This window comes from Artemia sp. Qi Xiang Cuo, chromosome 19 (genome assembly GCF_049724085.1).
Source record: "Artemia sp. Qi Xiang Cuo chromosome 19, ASM4972408v1, whole genome shotgun sequence".
NCBI classification, from domain to species: Eukaryota; Metazoa; Arthropoda; class Branchiopoda; order Anostraca; family Artemiidae; genus Artemia; species Artemia sp. Qi Xiang Cuo.
In genome coordinates, this window is record NC_142812.1 from 56,793,185 (window position 1) to 56,816,406 (window position 23,222).

General features: G+C 35.1%; 1 protein-coding gene across 1 annotated transcript in view; it reads left to right on the plus strand.

Moving 5' to 3' along the window:
• LOC148941036 (C2 domain-containing protein 5) overlaps positions 1-23,222 on the plus strand; it is a 290,635-nt gene that overhangs the window by 255,706 nt on the left and 11,707 nt on the right. The window contains exons 18-19 of the mRNA XM_089105147.1: positions 7,071-7,196; positions 10,899-11,045. Coding sequence (XP_088961273.1) covers positions 7,071-7,196; positions 10,899-11,045 — 273 coding nt within the window. The remainder of the gene's footprint in view (positions 1-7,070; positions 7,197-10,898; positions 11,046-23,222) is intronic.

Here is a 23,222-nt window from a genome sequence, read left to right on the forward strand (position 1 = left end):
ATATATATATATTTATATAGTTATTATGTTTATGTTATGAGTTATGAAGTGTGCGTCCAAAGGGGGAAACGAAGAAAGTCCACGAAGGGAACAAAACTGGGGAAGGCATCAGAATATATTAAAATTTTGGAAGCTACAGTGTTGACAGTGGTCAAGTATGAATCTGAAGCGTGGGCGCTCCGAAAGACGGAGGAGAATTTGTTATATGTTTTCCAGAGTAATTGTCTACGGATTGTTTTGGGTATCCTTTTGACTAGCCGTAATCTGTGCAAAAAAATGGGGTTCTGTCCCGTTCTCTAGGGCTATAATGAGAGATAGGTTGAGGTGGCTAGGACACGTTCTAAGAATGAAGGATGACTGGTTACCAATAGTCGTCCTTTTCGAACAACCATCTAGGGCCAAAGGAAAAGCAGGTCTTCACCGAAGGGGATGGAATGATGTCATACATGGGTGCCCATAAGGGGGAAAGGGGGCACCAGCCCCCTCCTGGCCGAATGACGGTGTCATATATTTGTATTAATTTAAAAATATTTTCCATAGAATATGTTTTCAAAGAAAAGTAAAGAGCTCTATTAATCCAAAAATGGGCAGAAATAAAGTAAAATAGTCTAATCTTCCAAGCGTAAAACTACCACAAATCACTATCAACAATTAAATGAAACTCAAAACGAACAGAAATTATAATAAATGGTCGAGTCAGACTCAAAACGAGCAAAAATTAACGTTACTAGGGCTGACAACCCCAATAACTTCTCAAGACCACAACATAACTTAGGCTTTACTAAAAAAAAAAAAAAATGACCGTGGATTGTCAGTTTAATATACCTATAATTATATTTATTAATTAAAATAAAAAAATGGGTAAAAAAGTGAGTAAAAAAAGTTTTTTACTTAGTTAAGTAAAAAAGTGAAAACATTTAAACATATTTTGTTTTCAGTAAAGCGCAAATTCTGTTCTGGTCTTGAGAAGGCATGGGGGTTATCAGCCCTATTAGTGTTAATTTATGCTCGTTTCGAGTTTGATTCGGCTTTTTATTCTAATTTCTGTTCATTTTGAGTTTCATTTATTTATAGATAGTGATTTGTGGCATTTTTACGCTTGGATGATTACTTAACTTCATTTCTGCACATTTTTTGCTTAATGGAGCTCTTTATTTTTCTTTGAAAAGCTAGTTTTGTGGAAAGTTTTTTTAGTTGAATTTCTGTTCGCTTTATTGGCAAAGTCATTTTCATGAAAAAAAAATATTTTATATCTTTTCGGTTTTTTTCAAACAGTTCGTGGTAACGAACTGTAAGTAGGCCTAAGGAGCGACTCGGCTCAATGGTAACCGCAACTCTAAAAAACAGAATTTTGGTACTGATAGATACATCAAAAGAATCAGATTTTAATTCTAATTTCATATATATAAGTTTCATCAAGTTTAATTTTACCCATCAAAAGTTACGTGCCTGAGAAAATTTGACAGATTTTCCAAAAAAGGGAGAAAGACCCCTTTAAAAGTTATAGAACCTTAATGAAATTCACACCATCATATTCAGTGTATCAGAGAACCTTATTGTAGAGGTTTCAAGCTCATATCTACAAAAATGTGGAATTTTGTATTTTTTGCCAGAAGAAAGATCACGGGTGCGTCTTTATTAGTTTGTTTGTTTGTTTGCTTTTTTTTTTTGTTTCTTTTCACCAGGGGTAATAGTATTGACCCAGTGGTCCTAAAATATCGTAGAAGGGCTTATTGGAACGGAAATTAAAAGTTCTAGTGTCCTTTTTAAGTCACCAAAAAAAATGGAGGGCAACTAGGCCCCCTCCCATGCTCATTTTTTTCTCAAAGTCACCCAATTAAAATTTTGAGAAAGCCATTTTGTTCAGCATAGTCGAAAATTTAATAAATATGTCTTTAACGATGACTTAATCCCCCACAGTTCCCAGGGGAAGGGCTGCAAGTTATGAACTTTGCCCATTGCTTACATATTGTATTGGTTATTGGGAAGTATACAGACATTTTCAGGAAGAATTTTTTCTGGTGGGGGGGGGGGGGGGTGGAGGAGGGTACTCGGGAGAATATTTCCGTGGAGGACGTTTCTTTGGGGTGAGAGACATTTCTATGAATGGGGCGTCGGATTTCCAAGCATTATTTAAAAAACGATCAGAAATTAAATTAAAAAAACAAGTTTTTTCAACTGAAAGTAAGAAGCAACATTAGAACTTAAAATGAACAGAAATTATTACGTATATGAGGGGTTCTCCCTCAAGTCAATACCTCGCTCTTTACGCTACAGTTTTTTTTTTAGTACTTTCAAAATAGCTATCTATTCTAATTAAAAGGCCTTTGTGATTCAGGGGTTTGTGAATTAAAAATTTTTTTTAACTTTTAACGGAAAGAGCGTGATATTGACATTAAGGGAGAACCCCCTCATATACGTAATAACATATACGTAATAGAAAAACAATAAATAAAACAAATAAGCGGTACGGCTCAATAGTAATCGAAACTTTTAAAAACGGAACTTTGATGTCAATAAATGTATCAAAAGAATGGGCTTATAATGCTGATTCTAAATATATGAATTTTATTAAGTTTAGTATTACTCATCCTGAGAAAATTTACCTGATTTTTTTAAGAGGGGGAAACATCCCCTAAAAGTGAAAGAATTTTATTGAAAATCACACCGTCAGATTCAGCGTATCAGAAAACCCTATAACATAGGTTTCAAGCTCATATCTGCAATTCTGTCTTGACTCTGTCTCACAACTTTATTTTTTAAAACAATAAAAAACTTTGGCGTAAAGAGCGAGGCGCTGAGGAGGGGACAGCCCCTTTCATATACGGAATAATTTCTGTTTGTTTGAAGGTTTAATGGCACTCCTTACTTTCAGCTAAAAAAACTTGTTTTTTTTATTTATTCTCTATAAGAATCCATAGTTTGGCATATTTGTGGGGGTTTGACATGCCCAATACCCCTAAGGACATAGTTGCTGGACCGTTCTACTATGTTGAACAAAATAGTTGTCTCAAAATTTTGATTATATGTGTTTGGGAAATAAATCTACTTGAGAGACGGGCTGATTGCCCTCAAATCTCTTTTTACTCTTAGAAAGGACCCCAGAACTTTTAATTTTGAATCGAATTAGCTTCTTTAAATGTTTCAATGATATTTAAAGCTATAATAGAGTGGTGCTGCCTATGATATTATATACCTTTTTGAACACCTACATGTATACAGTTTTTTTTGTTTAATTGGAACGCCCCCTTAAACTTCCTATAAGTTTCACCTTAATACTCTTAGCGTCATTAGTTACAGTAACTGTAGTGGTAGTATTAAAAGCATATACATAGTGCCTTCTGGATAGTTCAAAATCCCACACAACTTACCCTTAAAGGTCAATAATATATATCGTTCTTCAGGTATTGCTTTGTCACCTTTTTAAAAGTCTACATGCTCACAGTCTGATTTGATTTAAATCAACATCTGCCTATATGTGTCTTAGATATAATTATTGCATACATCACTATATTTCCTTTAAACTCTTGGCTGCAAAATGCCTGTCTCACAGTTTTGATCGAATGTGTTTGGGGACAAGAGAATATCTGGGAGATGGGGGGCTATTTTCTCTCCGTCACGCCTGTCTCTTAAATTGGAACTAGAACCATCCATTTCCAATCAAATTAGCCCCCTCTACATTTCACAAAACCACCTCTTCATAAAAACCCTACACCGCCCCCCGGGGTATAACTTAAAACCCTTATCCCCAGACTTTGGGGGGGGGGTGTCAATCCCAAAGGCCGTGTTATGAGATCTTTGGACTATTTTTGAGCACGTCGCTATCTTAAAATTTCTATCGGATGCATTGGGGGAAAATATGACGTGGGGGGGGGAGGGCATAGCTGCCCTCCGATAAATTTGACTCTTAAAAATGAGTCTTCAACTTCCGATTTCCAATCCAATGAGCCCTCTCCGAAGTTTACACGACCACTATTTCCATAGAAACCTTAAATGCCCTCGGGGCATACCTTACAACCCTTGCCCTGAGGACTGTGAAGGGGTTGTCATCCTCAAAGACATAATTTCTGGACTTTTAAACTACGTCAAACAAAATAACTATCTCAAAATTTTGACTGGAAGTGTTTGGGGAAATCATGGGTGTGGGGGTGGTTACCCTCCAATCGCTTGACTATTAAAGAAGGCACTAAACCTTTCAATTACTAACCGACTGAGTCTTTTTCGAAGGTTCTACGACAACAAATGACCATCTTAAAATGTCTATCAGATGTGTTTCGGGAAAATATGACGTGTGTGTAGGGGGGGGAGAGGTATTTGCCTTCTGATCACTTTGACTCTTAAAAAAAGCACTATAACTTCTGATTACCAATCCAATTAGCCCTCTTTGAAGTTTATACGACCACCATTTCTATAAAAACCTTATATGCCCCCAGGGCGTAACTTAAAACCCTTGCCCTGAGGGCTATATGTGGGGGGGGGGGTATCCTCAAAGACCTAATTTCTGGACCTTTCAACTACACTGAAACAAAATGGCTATCTAAAAAATTATGATTGAATGTGTTTGAGGAAATGATTGGCTTATGGGGAGGGACTGGATGACCTCCAATCACTTTTGTCTGTTCAAAACACCAGTAGAACTTCTGATTACCAATCAAATGAGCTCCCTCTGAGGTTTATACGACCACCCTTTCTATAAAAAACTTTATGTCCCCACAGAGCATAACTTGCAATCCTTGCTCTGAGGGTTGTGGGAGGGGGGGGGCTGTCCTGCTCAAAGTCATAGTTTCTGGACTTTTAAACTACACTGAACAAAATGGCTATCTCAAAATTTCGATTGGATGTGTTTGGGGAAGTGATTGACGTGGAGGAGGGAGAGCTGGTTGCCCTCCATGAGCTCTTTTGAAGTTCCTATGACATTTCTTTCTATAAGAAGTGCCCTGGTCTAAAAAAAAATATATTGTGTCCACATCACTCTTTACTTAGGCAGCGCTATCGCGCTGCCTATGATATTTTGTCTTGAGATTTCAATTATACAGCACTGGAAGTGCCGATTCTACCAGGTAAGCCCCCCCCCTAAAATTCAGCCAATGGGCGCCCATAGGTCATAAGGAAACATTTGCGAGAAAATGAAACTTCTTGGGAGGTGGTAAAAAGGGTGGTTTTTAATAGATTGGGAACGCTCGGTGTGAGTTAACAGGATTTGATGCGTGTGATCATTAAAGAGCCGATGGAAAGACCGAGGTAAGTTACATGACAAAATAGCTTGATTCTGCTGATGCCAAAAGGAATTTCTTCTGCCGAAGCTTGCTTCCAGTTGAGAAATACAACTTCAAACTTTTCGGTATTGAATTCAAGTCCGAGAACCGCATAATCGCAGTGTAGAAACCCACAAAAAAAAAGTAAATCATTAACGTAAAGAGTCAAGGTATAGCTAAAATTCGATTTATATTATTATATTAATTGGTTTTAATTCTAACTCAAAACGACCAGAAATTACTGTTAAAGAATAAATGAAACCCAAAACGAACAGAAATTGAAACAAAGCATCATAGTATTCAATAGGTAACATAGCGATAACGGGTCCTAATACAGATGAATAAAAAGTCTTAAAACGAGTAAAAATTAAATCGAATATTCACGTCAAACTTAAACGAAAAAAATTCTACAAAAAAGAGTTTGGCTACTGCCCGCTTGCCCCATCCCTAACCGTAAAAGTGTAAAGCTTGTTGTGTCATTTACATTTTATTGAAAAGTATATATATATCTTGAACGCTATAATTTTGTTTTTTGTAACATCGACGACAAAAAAAAATATAAAATCACAATAATAATCTAGATGCCAGGAAAGAATTAATGAAAACAAACTGAATATTTAATGTATAAAGATATTTTAGTTCACTATCATTTCTATTTTCATTTTTCAATATTCAAAATATAAAAGAAAGTGTTTGTAATGTGTGTCTTGGTAATCCTCCGTTCCTTTTTCAACTTCTCTTGCAACATGATTTTAAAGTTCAAACTTAATACCCTTAGCCATTCCTCTGATATTGCTATTTCTTTTCTCAGTCTTCCTGCAAATGGTGTGTTTTGGTTTTGTTTGACACAATTGACACCCCCCTGAACATTTCCTAAAGGTTTTACCTTAATGCTCTAAGCCGTTATGGAGATACAGGATCGAACATGCCCTTTTGAACAAAGTGGCTGTCTCAAAATTTTGATCGGATGCATTTGGAGAAAAAAATTGCAGGGGTGGTGGCTGTACTCGCATCACTTTTGACTCTTAAAAATAGAACTAGAACTTCCAATTTTCAATCGAATAAGCCCCCTCCAAACCTTATACAACTACCCTTTCTGTAAAACTTTATATGTTAAAAATGGCAACTTTTATAACTTACAATCCTGGTCCTGGGATTGAGGGGAGGGTTGTCAACCCCAGAGGTATGGTTATTTGACCTTTAACTATTGACCTTTGATTGAATGTATTTGGAGAGAAATCTGCATGTGGGGGGGGGCTGGTTGCCCTCAGATAACTTTTGATTCTTAAAAACGGAACTACAACTTTCGATTCCCAATCGAGTGAACCTCCTCCAAAGTTTATATGAACACCCCTTCCATAAAACCCTTATATGTTAACAATGGGCAACTTGCAGTTCTTGTCCCGAGGGTTATGGGGATTTTTGTCTACCCTGGAGGTAGAGCTATTTGACCTTTGGACTGTGTTCAGCGAAATGGCCAACTCAAAATGTTGAGCGGATGAATTTGAGGAAGAAAAGGTGTGGAGGGACTGTTTGTTCTCTGATACCTTTTGACCATTAAAAAGAGCCCTAAGACACCCGATTTCAAATCGAATGAACCCTCATCGGAATTTAAACGACAACCCCTTCGATATGAAGTGCCTTTGGGGAAAAAATAATAATAAAACATTAATATGCTCTAGCTCTAGCGTTGCCTCTGATATTAAGAAACATAGCCCCTCCCCCCTTTTAATTCTAGTTTTGAGCTATTACCTGATGCATCGGAAAAAGTGTTAAAGCTTTCACGTATTTTATTTAATTTGTATTTAATTGCAGGCTGCCAATATCGACCACCCAGTCATTGAGATTACACCACTGTCTCAAGTACCAGGCTCACGTATCGACAAATATCTTGGAAATCTTAATTTCTTTTTCATTCGAGAATCGACAAGCATTCGAGAGGTAATCAAGGCCTATTCAAAGTTTCTAATTTGTAGGTGTTTTCTGAAAGCAATTTTCAGCTGTGTGTGCTTTCAACGCATTTATTCTCTGTAATAGGATATTATTATGGAAAGACCGTGAAGCAATAATCTCTTTGGCGTTGTTCTTTTGTATTTTATTATATGTTTTATTTTCTTATAAAATCGACTCATTTTTTAAGATTATCGTAAAGTTTTCCTAGAAGAATTAAACTTTGCACTAAAAAAAAAAAAAAAAAAAAAAAAAAAAAAAAAAAAAAAAAAACTATTTGACACGGAGCTGTAATATGTTGCTGTATATGGTTTTAAACAATTTTTTTCAACTGAAAGTAAGGAGCAACATTAACACTTGAAACGAACAGAAATTATTACGTATATGAGGGAGTTCTCCCCCTTGTCAATACCTCGCTCTTTACGCTAAAGTTCGAATTTTGTTCCAATTGTTTATGAATGACCCCTGAATCACAAAGGCCGTTTAATTAGGATAAATAGCTCTTTTGAAAGCACTAAAAAAAACTTTAGCGTAAAGAGCGCGGCATTGACCAGGGGGCGAGCCCCCTCATGTACATAATAATTTCTGTTCGTTTTCATTTCGAATGTTGCTCCTTACTTTCAGTTGAAAAAACTAGTTTTTCTTATTTAAGTTCTGATCCTTTTTTAAATAATGCTGGGAAATTCGGCGCGCCTTTCATGGAAAATTTCCTTCCCCCATGAAAAATTCCTCCATGAAAATATCCTTCCACGTAACCCCCTTACCTCGACCCCCCCCATCAGAAAAAATCCCCGCTGAAAACGTCTGTATGCTTCCCAATAACCAATACTATATGTAAACTATGGGCAAAATTGATAACTTGCAGCCCTTCCTCCGGGGACAGTGGGGGATTAGGTCATCCTCAAAGACATAGTTATTAGATATTTCGACTATGCTAAACAAAATGGTTATCTCAAAATTTTGATCGGGTGACTTTGGGAAAAAAATGAGCGTGTGAGAGGGGCTAGCTGCGCTCCAATATTTTTGGTCACTTATAAGGGAACAAGAACTTTTGATTTCTGATTGGATGAGCCCTCTCCCGATCTTTTAGGATCAATGGTTCAATTCTTTCACCGCTGGGGAAAAAATAACAAATAAACACGCTTCCATGATCTTGCTTCTGGCAAAAAAGTACAAAATTCCACATTTTTGCAGATAGGAGCTTGGAACCTCTACATTAGGATTCTCTGGTACGCTGAATCTGACGATATGATTTTAATTAAGATTATATGACTTTTAGGGGTGTTTCCTCCTTTTTTCGAAAATAAGGCAAATTTTTTCAGGCTCGTAACTTTTGATGGTTAAGACTAAACTTGAAGATACTTATATATTTGGAATCAACATAAAAATCCGTTTCTTTTGATGATCTATTGGTATCAAAGTTCCGTTTTTAGAGTTTCGGTTACTATTGAGCCGGGTCGCTCCTTACTTACAGTTCGTTACCACGAACTGTTTGATTGTCTGTAATTGGACATTCGTACAGAAATATTAAGGGGTTATAATTCCTCTGGCAATGTTGCTTTTGCAATTAATTATATTTTGTTGTTGTTTTCTTCAAAAATTACAAGTTTTGAAGAAACTTCTTCAAAGTTCTATCAAAAATTACAGTTTCTATTAAAAAGAAAAAAAAGCAAAAAAAAAAGAAAAAACTGTTAGTATTAACAAAGCGTTAAACAACTGAATTGACAATTGACCAAACAATATGTTTTCTTTATTCTGTGATGATTTTATGGAGACCTTTTGACACCTAGGTCTTGAAGGCTGAATGAGTAGCCTATGTCATAATGTACCAATCAGAGCATAACTAAATAGAGGAATAGAGGAAAAGGAAATAGATGAAATAGCAAAAGCGCAATAGAGGAAAATAGAGGAAAAGCAAAGTGCAATTGTAAGCTGTGACCAAGAAATGTAATTTTTGACAGTGGAAAAGCAAGCTACTTAGTTATCTAACATGTATTTTTCTTCTTTTTGGTAGCCACAATACAGGAACAATATTGGGTCATGATAGATAACGTCTGGATATTTATTAACAATTCTCTTAAGCATTTAAACGTATAATGCTTAAGAATAGGCAAAAGAGGGGCATAAATTAAGTCACGAAAAACAATTTTGAGAGGTTGATATAACTTATTTCCAAAGTCAAGCAAGGTAACACAGTGTCTAAGACATGTTGGTTGTGGTTGCAATAAAGTTCGTTGTTTCCTGTTTTGGATTCTTCTTCCATTGATGAAGCTGTCTAACTCTCTCTCTCTCTCTCTCTGTCTGTAACTCTCTCCTCTCTCTCTCTCTCTCTCTCTCTCTCTCTCTGCGTCTCTCTCTCTGTCTGTCTGTCTCTCTCTCTCTCTCTCTCTCCCTCTCTCTCTCTCTCCGCTCTCTCTCTCTCTCTCTCTCGTTTCTCTCTCTCTCTCTCTTTGTCTCTTTTTATTTTTTATACATATATATATATATATATATATATATATATATATATATATATATATATATATATATATATATATATATATATATATATATATATATATATATATATATATATATCTCTTCCTCATTTTTTTTTTATATCCTCTCAACAATTAACATCTTTTAATAAGTGTAAGTGTTTATCATGAAGACACTGCTCAAGGAGAATTATCAGCTATTGTGTCGATGTCTATAGCCATGGCTAGAAGGTTGAATATTATCATGTTTAATATTATAACAAATGTTTAATCACATATGGTAAATAATTCCACATGGATAAAATGAAGTGAAAATACTACTTTTTGGTTTCTTACTTTGGAACTGTTCCTTTCTTTACTTGCAGTAATAAAGCGATTTTTTTTTCAAAAAGAAAGTTTTGCTCAGAAGGTAAATTAATAAATGGAGAAACAATATTTGTTTATAAATTCTTTTATAGTTAGTGACATTTTTTCACAAAAAAAGTTTAGATCTAGCAAAGCCGTATCTAGGGGGGGGTTTACCCCCCCGAAATTTTTGACTGAGTCGAAAATTAGTAAAACCTAGGTAAAATCAGTAAAATTAGTCGAAAACTGAGTCAAAAATTAGTAACCCCCCCCCAAAAAAAAATCCTGGATCCGCCCTTGAGATCTAGAGTCATCTACTTTGTAAAAAAAGTTGGAATTGTCGGATTCAATCAGAGTCGGACCGCTAATACATTTAAATATAAATAACTCTAAAACGATCCAACATGGGTTGGTATGTGTGAAAAAGAAATCTATGCATGTTGATGTCTTCTAAACCTAGCCATGGCTGGTCCTTATTGAATTGGACATACCTAGCCATGGCTTGTCCTTATTGAATTGGACACCCTGTATAAATGTCAATGGACGAACTATTTGATGTTTTGGTTATTTCCTGTATTTATTTATCTTCGCATAAAAAAAGGGCTGTTTGGGGGTTGCAGAGGCGGGACCACAGATAGACTGAGCGTGTCCCATCTATGTCTAGTCTTGAGTAAGCAAGTAAATAAGCACATTTAAGTTTTTCTGCTTATTTTCTGATAAGTTCTGTCACTAATCTGATCTTGCTATCTCGCATACTTTAATTAATATTTTAATTAATATTAATATTGATATAAATTTAATATTAAAATTTGATTAACATTAATATAAATTTAATATTAATATTTTAATTAATATTAACTAATTGTTACAGTGCGGAGGATTCAGCACTTTAGTCGCGAGTTTTATCTCTGAAGTATTTGCCATAGCGAGAGCGCATGTTGCAGCCCTTGGAGGCAATGCTATGGTGTCATTTACTATGTCCCAGTACGTTTTGGAACATAATTCTCATAAAAATCAAGTAAGTTTATCGTGCCTACACGAATTTAGTTAATTTGTGGTTGATTACTATTCAGTTGAGATTTTTAATGAGATGTATGAGTATGAGACATTGCTATTTTGTCATTTTCCCACTATGTTCTGAAACATAACAATCATAAAAATTAGTTAATCTTATATTTCGTTTTTCTTTTAATGTCAGTACGAATTTATTTAAGTTGCGGTTGATTACTATTCAGTTAAGATTTTTATTGAGATGTATGAGTTCTCGAAGCATGAGACATTACTATTGTGTCATTTTCCCAATATGTTCTTAAACATAGCAATCGAAAAATTAGTTAATTATATATTTATTTTTTCTTTTCATGTCAGTACGAATTTATTTAAGTTTCGTTTAATTACTATTCAGTTGAGATTTTTATTAAGATGTATGAGTTCTCGAAGTATGAGATATTGCTTTTGTGTCATTTTCAATAAGTTTTGGAACATAACTCTCAAAAATTAAATGATTACAAAAAAAAGAGTCATGTCACATTAATTTCTTTTAGTTGGTTTACAAAGTTTTAATTGATAACTACTAGCAACTGAAAAGATACTATCTTTTGCGGATTCTCTTTCTATGTTTATTACACAATTTTTGACAACTTTAACTTTTAAGCACTAACTCAACATGGAACAAATGTTGTGAGACTTCAGAACTTACGACACTAGGCAGTTGGTAGAAGACACATCAGTGGAAAGTCAACAATTCTATTATAGGTCATCAAATCTACGTGACAGTTCATCCATTTTTTTGAAAAATCTGAAGCACCGTACCGTCGGGAAATGTAACTACACGAGTCCAAATAGGAACACTGAGGAAATACTTGAAGAACTTGAAGAATAACAATTGGATTTTATTTTTGTCAGAGGCGAAGAAAATGTTCCAAGGGGATGTAAAAAACAATACACGTGGTGCGAAATGACCGACCAAGGGTTTTCTTATTGAATTGAACCTTTACCCTGGGGAAACACCCGTGGGATTTTCTTAGTTTTCCTTCAAAGAACCAATTGCATGCTGGCTCATTGAGCTAATTGATGTTCCAAATAGAACTGAAAGATGAGATTATAGCTAGATCAACTTGGATTTTATCAGTGCAGACGGTCAAAAGCTAAATGGTAAACGTTAAAGTTAGTTTAGATTATATTAGTTCAGGTTAGGTTGAATCTGGTTATAAATGTCAGAAATGCGTTACAAATCTAACCTAAGCTAACGCAACCTAACCTAACCAAATCTAATTCAACCTAACTTAACCTGTCATCATCAAACCTTGCATTAAACTAAAAAAGTTGACTGGCAACGCTGACTACATCCAAGGAGAAATAAAAAGGTACTTCGGACATTTATCGGTGAATGTCGACATTCACGAATTTTAGACATTCACGGTAACATATATATATATATATATATATATATATATATATATATATATATATATATATATATATATATATATATATATATATATATATATATATATATATATATATATATATATTATATGGGTGGGTATACGAATATATATATATATATATATATATATATATATATATATATATATATATATATATATATATATATATATATATATATATATATATATATATATATATATATATATTATGGGAGGATATACGAAAAACGACTTATAACGACCTCTATTGCCAACCATTTTGTTTCAATAACTCTTACCTAATCATTGAAATTCTTTTACCTAATAAGAAAGAAGCTTAGTAACTCCACCAGGCAAATTAATCTGCACTCAACGTTTAGTAATAACCTTGGAACCCTAGGAAAATAGTGACAAATAAGAAAACTATTATTAGAATTGAAAGCTAGATAATCATGCTTACCAAAATTAACACGAAAGCCAATATTATTAAGAGTGTTTACAGCATTTTGCACAGAGACAAACTAGAGTTTATCTTGTTTATTAAGAGAAAATCATCGGCATGAATAAGCAAAAAATGTTTTTAGGGGAATCCTTAAGGGAATTAGGAAAATCGGTTGTGGGAAACAGCAATTGGGATCTATGTTAGAAGTAATATTATTTCAAAAAATATTTTAAACTGCCGCACGAACATTCTTGGGGGGGGGGCGTATTTGGCCTAAATTCTTAAATTAAGTACGGTCAATCAACCTGTTTAACGCGTGTTCTCATATCATTTGTGTTTCTCAAAACCTAAATGGTAATAATTAAAAAAAAGAAAAAAAAATCCAAAACGGTAAAAAATCCTTTCTAAGTTTCCCTTGTGGTAGCGCACTATCGTTATTCAACTAATATTGTTCACAGTTTCAATTGTGAACAGCTAATATTGTTCACAGTTTCATAGGATACCCGTTCACAAACATTCATTTGACACTTATATCGTTGGATAATTCTATAAGAATAGAATATTGTCGAAAATCGAGAAAACAGATTGATGTCGAATAATCGGATCACTGTATAAAAACGAAGCATGATGACAATGGAGGAACTTACACTGAATTTTCAAAGAACACGACTATATAATATATAATTTTGCTCTTTGAAAATTCAAAGAGCACAATATTATACATACATTGTATGATATATTATACCACCTCCGTAATACCAAATGAGGCTTTTCGAATTGTGTGTAAATTTTAATTTTTTATTGATATAGAAATTTTGCGAAGTCGCTATTCGTTTAGATAACAGCAGATCATTTCCCCTTCCACACCCCTCTAAAAAGGGACTTCTGGATCGACGAAACCTTACAACATTTAATTAAAACACGGTATACCCCTTACCAGGAGAGCCATATAGGTTAAGTATACTATACCCCTTGTCCTTGTCCCTCTACTTTGCGTGTCCTGTGACATATCCAAACGTCTATCGACGTTTGGGAAAACTATTTGTGATTGAGCGCCTCGCGCCCAACCACAAACTCCCATAAATAATTGGCATTTTCACATAGAGTAAAATTCTGCTCCATTCACTGTTACTTCATAGATTAGGGAATTTTGTTTATCTGATTCTACCAAGATTGGATTACAAGCGAACCTAAAGGAGGTTTAATACTTCGCTTATTTTCTGGGGTAAGATGAACGTAACCCATCTAAAATTTATTTGGTTTTGCATTGCCATTTCTCCTATAATTTCAGTACAGGCAGTAGTCCCCGAAGCCGCGCCACGCTGAAATGACGGCGGCGAATGTGTGATTCAGCATCGGCGGCGCCCCGCCGATTTTTTTTTTTGCGGCGCGCCGCCAAAAAATAAAAAACAAAATTTTTGGCGGCGCGCCGCCGATTTTAGACCGGCGGCGCGCCACGGCGCGCCGATTTTTCTGTTTAGAAATTATAATAAAAATTCCACTTCACTAAGCACGTTCAGACTCGATTTTAGTAAGGATTTTTAAATGGTTGGTTAAAAACATACAAGAACAATATGATAAAACAGGAATTTGTTGGGCCTGCGGAAAGAGATTATGTTCACCGTCGATCAGACCAAGTAGAATTCTCAGTTTTAGCCACTAGACGCAGGGAAACCTATGTTGTGTTTATGTTTAACATCGCATTGTTCCTATAAAATCCCGTGTTTAGTCATTTCCTTCTTGTTAATGATTTGGGCTAATGTGAGTATAACTTTCAAAGTTTGAAGTTCAAACATCTCCTTTTCATCAAATACATACGAAAAGGAAGTGAAAAAAAAAAAAAACAACAAATAAAAACATCGAAAAAACACTGTATATAACTCAGATACCATGGCTTAACAACACCAACAATTTTAAATCAGCAGTTACATCACTTCAGTTACAATTGATGCAATAAAAGAGAGTTTGTTCACTCTGCCTGGAGCCATTGATCTTTTTGCAGTCACTATCAGTCCTGTCTTGCTAAAAAGCCGTTTAGCTGGGGCACATGTGGCCGGTACAGCCAGAACTTGACGAGCGTATACTGCCACTCGCGGGATTTGATACTAGTATTGGACCTTGGGGTCCCACAGAATGCCGCAAATGGGCTTCTTCTTTGTATCTGCTGCAATAAGTTGTTTTATAAGGGAGAACAAACCTGCACCTTCACCATAGGCCTCCTGCGCCCTACACTACAGGAGGAACTAAACTGCACCTTTACCCTCTTTTCTTATCAAGACGAAATAACCCTCCGAAATTCTTTTCTGAAAGAAGTGGTCAAGTTATAACGTTTCATGTCAAAGTTTAAGGCTGCTTCAACTTCAGTGTGCTCTGCTAACTGTGCAAAAAAAAAAAAATGTAATTCATTCCTATAGATATATTTCTATACTAGCTCTAGATAATCAACCAAGCGGGAAACTACCGCAAATCAGCATCGATAAATAAATGAAACCGAAAATGAACAAAAATAACAATAAATAACCGAGTCAAACTCAAAACGAGCAGAAATTAACATAAGTTGGGCTCAAAACCCCAATGCCTTCCCAAGGCCAGAACATAAATTTGACTTTAATGAAAAAAAGTAAATTTTTTTACTTTTATAACTTTAATGAATCAAATAATATTAACATTTTGATTACTAAATATCAGTATATGTATATTAAACAAACAATGCATATTCATTTGTATTTTTGTCAGTAAAGTACAAATTATGTTCCGGCCTTGGGAAGGCATAGGGGTTTTGAGCCCAACTTATGTTAATTTCTGCTCGTTTTGAGTTTGACTCGGTTATTTATTGTAATTTCTGTTCGTTTTGGGTTTCATTTATTTATCGACGCTAATTTGTGGTAGTTTCACGCTTGGTAGATTATTTGATGTTAATTTTGCTCATTTTTGGTTTAATGGAGTTCTTTACTTTTTTTTGAAAAAACTTATTTTTTGGAAACAGTTTTTTTAATTAATTTCTGTTCGTTTTATATTGACACAGTCTTTTCAGGGAAAAAGAAAATCATACTTTAAATCTTTTCATTTTTTTAAAGAATTTATAGTTTGGCCTGCTATTTCTATGCTGGAAAACAATTTTCAGCAAAATTTAACAACATAGACCCTTATAAAAATCTGGACACAAATAGTAGTATTTAATTTAGTTTCATACCTCCTCTAGTTGACCTGAAATGGAAAACTTGATAACATTCGCAAAAAAATTTGCTTACTTTCTTTGATAGCTTGGATACACTTACGCTATTTTGATTTGGTCAAATTTTAAGATCAGAAGAAGCCCTGAAAGTTTGAACATAATACCCTCAGTCTTTCTTGGGATACTGCTGAGATGCCTTATTGGGAATTAGCATTAACACAGTACATTTTGATTTAATCTTAAGGCAACATTTACTTTTTAAACATAAAGGCAAATCGGAGGATGAGCGTGGGAGGGGGATTAGTGTCCCTCCAATCCCTTTCGACGATTAAAAAGGCATCAGCCCTTTCTATTTTCAATCGAATGAGCCCTTTTCGAAGTTCCTACGACAACTCCTTCGATACGAAGTGCCCTTGTCTAAACAACAACAAAAAAAAAAAAAAATGATACCTTATACCCACATCAATCTCTGCTATAAAAATTTCAAGCCTTTCAATCACTTTCATTATTAAAAAGGGCACTAGGCTTTTCGATTTCCAAACTACTGATCCCTTTTTGAGTTTCTACGACAACGCTTTCTATAAAACACCGTATATGCCCCCAGGGCATAAATTACAACCCTTACCCTAAGGGCTGTGAGGGTGGTTGTCATCCTCTAAGACCTAATTTCCAGAATTTTTAACTACGTTGAACAAAATGGCTATTTCAAAACTTTTATTGGACGTGTTTGGGTAAATGGTGGGCGTGGAAGGGGTGTTAGTTGCCTTCCAATCATTTTCGACTATTAAAAAGGGCATTGTGCCAACATCGTCCTTATATACCTCCAGGGCATAACTACAAAACCCTTGCCCTAAGGGTTGTTGGGGAGTAACCTCCTCAAAAAATTTATTTTCTCTCTGGAAATCAGTTACTCTGAACAAAATGGCTATCTCAAAATTTTGATTGGATGTGTTTGGGGAAATGGTGGGCGTGGAAGGGGTGTTAGCTGCCTTCCAATCAATTTCGACTATTAAAAAGGGCACTAGTTATTCCAATTTCCAATCGAATGAGCCCTTTTTGAAGTTTCTACGACAACTCCTTCGATACGAATTGCCCTAGTATGGGAAAAAAAAAAAAAAAAATACATTGTGCCAACATTGTTCTTTACTTAGACAGCTCGATTGCGCTGCCTATGACAACATCCTGAATTGCCTAATGCTCTTTTACCTACCTCTTTTCATCCGAAAAATCAGAAAGAAAAATGAACAGAATTTTAAAGTGGGAGGTAGAATTTTTGTTTCAAACAAAAATTCTTCTTCTCCTCCCTACGAACCAATATATCGGATGAACCCAAGATGACAGTATTAATTTTTAAGTGACCGGTTCGCTGGGATGATTGATGAAACCCAGAGGCCGCCCTTGATAACCAAAAAAGAGAGAAAAAAAAACGGTAGTGTAAGCGCGCTGATGCAAGCTCGGCGGCGCGCCGCCGACTTTTCGGCGCGGCTTCGGGGTCTAACAGGCAGGCAGAGGCACTAATCAGGTGGCATTTGGGGCTTTTTTTGTATTTCCATTGGTAACAAAATTGAATAAGAAATTTTGAAAATACATTATTTTCTATCTTTATTAAAAAGAATTGCTTCCCTTTATTTTCATGAATTGGGACCCTAGATGTCCCTAGAGGCAGGTCCCATGAGCTTTTTTTTTTTTTTTTTTTTTAAGTTTTCCATTCCATATGCGTGAAATATTTTATCCAGTAACTTATCAATTTATATATCTCTATTTCAATATAAGCGTCCACGCTTTTAGATAAATATGACAAACCAGTAAACGTTCACATGGGGCTAAGTCCATTTATTAGACACTGAAAACAGATACAAAAGACTGGATATTTCGACCACATATACAGCAATCGTCATCAGCAGATATACTAAAGTAATTATGTTTTTCTGTATAAATATGTTTGTTTTAATTTTAGTTCTGTATTATATTTTATTATATTATCATATACACAATTATAAAAAATATATAAAATATGGAACGGTGGCACTTATTGCTGATATCTGAAAGTTATCTGCTTAGCACTATGAAGACATTGAAAAGTGAGATTAAAGGTAAAAAAATTAGATAAAAAGGGGAAATTTCTAAAATCAGAGCTTCCAAGGATCTTGAGAACCAATTAAGATGCGTAAAAACAGGCTGAACCAAACAATAGATCGAACTTAGTTTAAGATATAGGCTGCATAACAACGTATGTGCGAAAAAAAATGACATGAGGTTTTTTTATTTTACCTTAGACAAATTGATGTTTGTGAATGGCTGTCCTATAAAACTGTCAACGATAAAAGTGTGTCGCCACAATGAAGAATTAGAAAGGATTTTTTTTTACCATTACCATTTGAATTTGATGACTAAATAAGCTACGGAAAAAGGGTTGAATCAATCCTTAGACCCTACTTAATATAACAATATAGGCCATACAAGAATATTTGTTTGACAAAAGTATCATATGATATTTATTATTACCACCGTCAAATTGAGGTTTGTGAATGGGTATCCTATAAAACTGAACAATGATATTGTGTTACCACGAGGAAAATATGAAAAGGATGTTTTTACCATTTTGTCATTTTTTACTATTGCCATTTAGGTTTCGAGAAGCAAATAAGATATTGGAAACGTGTTAATCCAATCACGTTGGCCACATACGAATGTCCAGTTGACAAAACTATTGCATAATTGTTTTTAATTACCGCAATCAAACTAATGTTTGTGAACAGACGTCCTATAAAACAGGGAACAATATTAGTTTGTTGCCAAATTGAAAATTAAATAGGATTTTTTACCATTTGTTTTTTTATCATAACCATTTAGGTTTCGAGAACCAAATAAGGTTAAACCAATCGGTAGACAATACTTAATGTACGAACATAGGCCAGGTGGGCCACATAAAAGTGTCCGTTTGACAAAACTATCGCATAACGCTTTTTAATAACTGCTGTCAAATTAATGTTTGTGAACAGATGCCCCATAAAACTGGGAGCAACATTAGTGTATTGCCACAAGGAAAACTTAGAAAGAATTTTTTTACCTTTTTTTACCATTACCATTTAGGTTTCAAGAACCAAATAAGATACTGGAAACGGGTTAAACTAATCGATAGACCTCACGTAATTTAAGAAATTAGGCCACGTTCAGGCCACTTGTGCCACATAAAAATGAAGAATGTCCGTTTGACAAAACTATCACATAACGTTTTTTAATTACCGGAGTCAAATTAGATGTTTGTTAAAGGGTGTTCTATAAAATTATTAACACTAGCGCGTTACCACAAGGAAAACTTACAAAGATTTTTTACCATCCATAAACATGTGTCAAATTAATATGCTATCATGAAAGCTTAAATCTTTCATCTTTAATGCTTTTCATTTAAAAAGTCTTTCTCTCGTTCCTGACTTTTTTCCACCTCAATTCATTCTCTAATAAGGAATCTAAAGCTTAAACCGATTCTATTAGAAAGTTGTTCCAGTTAGTAATCCCATAATAACTTTATGGATTAGAAAGCATCAAGCTAGGATTCATAAGTTTTTAATTTATTCACAGTACTCCTAGAAGAAGGACGATATCTTGATTAAGTATATGAATATGATTATGATATGATATGATTATGATATGATCATGATATGTTATGTTATGATTATGTTATGATTACGATATATAAATATGATTAAGTATATGAAGAACTTGATAAGTTCTTCGCAATGCTAAACTGCAAATTCATTATTTAATGCGTTTTCTACTCACTTTGCTCAAAGCTTAATTTAATTATTATACTTACTTACTTACTTGTACTTGTGGCGGGAATCAGGCGTTTCCACCTCGCCCGGCATCGATGATCTTGGAGACCTTCTTGGACCATGTTGAGCGATCTTCTGCCAGCTGCTCTGCAAAAGTAAGCCACTGAGTTGACCATCTGTGTCCGAACTTTCTGAATCCCCCGATAGGTTCAAGGTCTGATTTGGCCAGTTTCCACCAGTTTTTCCTCTGTCCTCCTTGGCGTCTCTTCCAGGAGCTAATAGGCTCGACTAGAAGTATTTGGCGAGGCAAGTATTCTGGCGGCTTCCGTAAAACATGGCCCAACCATTTCAAACGGCGTTCTTTAATAGTGAGCGCAACATCTCTCTGAATATTGCACATTCGACGTAGATCCGTGCTGGAGATACGGTCACGCAGCTGTATTCTGAGAATTCTTCGCAGACAGGTATGCTCAAACACCTTCAGCGTATTCTCATGCTGTAGTTTTACCGACCATGTTTCGCATCCGTAAAGGAGAACGGTGCGGACTAGTGCCATGTAGATTCGAACTTTCGTTCGGACACTGACTTCGCGGCGATTCTATAAGGGTTTCCGAAGGGAGGCAAAGACTGTCTGTGCTTTCCGTATTCTCTGTTGGATATCAGCGTCGGAGGATCCGTCAATACATATTTGGGAGCCTAAGTATGTGAAACAGTTGACTTTTTCCAGTTGAACTTGATTGACAGTTAGTGTGAATGGTCCTGTGTCGTGGTTAATAGCCATGAATTTCGTTTTCTCTGTGCTGACTTTCAAGCCGATCAGGTCTGCCCAGGCCACCACGTTGTCAAGCATGTTTTGAGCTTCTACGGGGTCTGACAGGAGGCCAACATCATCCGCATAATCGAGGTCAGTCAGTGAGAGATTCTGTCCGATCTGAACTCCTGGATAGGACGACAGTGCATTTTCAAGCACCCAATCGACGCAATAATTGAACAGAGTCGGAGAGAGGATACACCCTTGTTTTACTCCAAACTCAACCAGGAATTCTTCAGTTTCTTCACCATAGACTCGAACTCGGCTCACTGACGCGTCATAGTATGCCTTCATCAGTTCAACAAACTTCAGCGGCATTCCGTCATTCTCTAGGATCTTCCAAAGTTTCTGGCGAGTGACAGAGTCGAAGGCGGCATTGAAGTATTTCAAGTATTTCATAATTGAAATACTTGAAAAAGAATTCAGTAGTTATCATTCAATAAATAAAACTAATGATCAAAAAAATTATAATTTATGTTTATTCTGAATTAACTATTTTAATTAATTGATGTTGAATTATTTGATTTACGTAAATCCTTAAACAACAGTTTTAGATTGTTTTATAATTAAATAAATGGGGTCTCATAAGGAACTCACAAAAAAGATAAAAGACTAAGTTCGTGAGTGGTCGCTTTACAACTACTACTAAGAACCCACTGCAATAACAAACTATCCCAGGTCAGTACAGCAGCGCGGGCTGCTCCCCCACCTCAATCTATTCTAGCCTTCACTTGTTACACCCTCACATGAAACTCATTTCTTTTAAATCTTTCATTATGATCTCTTTCGACTCTATTCAGGGGCGATTTGCTTTTTGTTTGACCCTAGACCCATGGCCAAAAAGTACCATCTTTGGCAATCTGTTATTCCTAGTCCGTAAAACGTGGCCTAGCCATCCTGAAATTTCTTTCATTATAGCCTTAGAATATGGTATCGAACCAAACCATTAGCGGTAATTCAGGTCTTTGACAATATTTATGTTGAAATTTACTGTCTGAGTTTTAAATTAATGGTTCGGTGTTTATTGTCCATCATTGAATGTTGCATCATTAATAGGTTTTTAGACAATAAGACCCTACTAAGATTGAGTCAGCAGTGAAGTATTAACAGCGACACTTAGTCGTCCATAGGCTCGGTCAATATCAATCAATCGGTTTATTGAAAAGACAAAAAATAAATAAATATCACATAATTAAAAATACATATTAATATATGTCAAAATATTCTGTCAGATTCCAAGACGTGGGGTTCTGAAAATTTATGAGGAATATGCTATATCTTTCTTCCTACTAATTCTTCATCGATGAAGGTTCGTGAACATGTGTTTGAGTCAACAGCAAAAAAAAATTACAATACGTCTCTTACATGAACTATCCTCTCATAAATTAATAAGTCCAAAAACTCGGTGATTCCTGCTTTCCACAATCTTTTATACAAAATGCATTATCCATGGGCCCATTTAAATTCTGGGACAAAAAGACACATTAGTTTCCTATAATTGTGTCGTAAAGTGTGCTGTAATTTCATTGGTTTATGTGTAGCGTATTTTCATAAGCCCGCCTATTTAAAACCTGGCAAGTTTCTTTCTGAAATCCTAGGCTAGTAAAAACAACGAAAAGTTGATTCCGCCTGGTTTGCTCTCCTGTGTCGAATTTTAAGTCAGTAAGAAGAATTGTGCATTTTTGCACTTAAACTCTCTGTTTTTCTGTATTGGACATTTTAAAATAAGTGCATATATCATGGGCGGATCCAGGATTTTTTTTCGGGGGGGTTTTTACTAATTTTTGACTCAGTTTTCGACTAATTTTACTGATTTTTTACCTAGGTTTTACTAATTTTCGACTTATTTTCGACTCGGTCAAAAATTTCGGGGGGGGGGGGGGTCAAACCGGGTACCCCCCCCCCTGGATACGGTCTTGGCATATATTTTTTCATCAGATCTTAATCATTTCTTTAATTCTTAGCTTATATAAACTTGATTTGACTTCACTTAAATCTGGTTTCTCTTTTTACTTTACTTATTTATTTGCTTCTGCAGTCTTGCCCCTTGTTTTATCTTTGGTTTTCTTTTATTGCAAACACCTATTTTTCACTTCCATGCAACTAGCTTGACCATCTGTATTAGATTATGGCGGGGAATTTAATGCAATTGAAATGTAAAGGTATATTTTTGTTTTTTTTCATTTTTTTTCAACACAGGAATGTCTAATCAAGGTCATGTCTAACCAGTAATAAAGAAAAAGGGTTGTAGATACAGAAATTTTTTTTTTACCAATTAGTGAAACACGTTTTACAACGTTATAAAATTTTATAAAACGTTTTTGAAACGCGTTATAACAACCCATACTTGAAGAATTTGAGTCGGAAAGGAGATTGATCCTACTTATTAGACCTAGGAAAAAGGTTATGCAAATTAAGCTTTATTTTCACTTTTTTTACCTTTTTTAGATGTGAATATTTATAAAATAACAGATTAATAAATTGTTTAAGAAAATTTGAAAAGCTCTGTCGAAAGAAGTAAATGTGCTAAAAATATAATATTTTCCAGAGAAGACAGCTGGC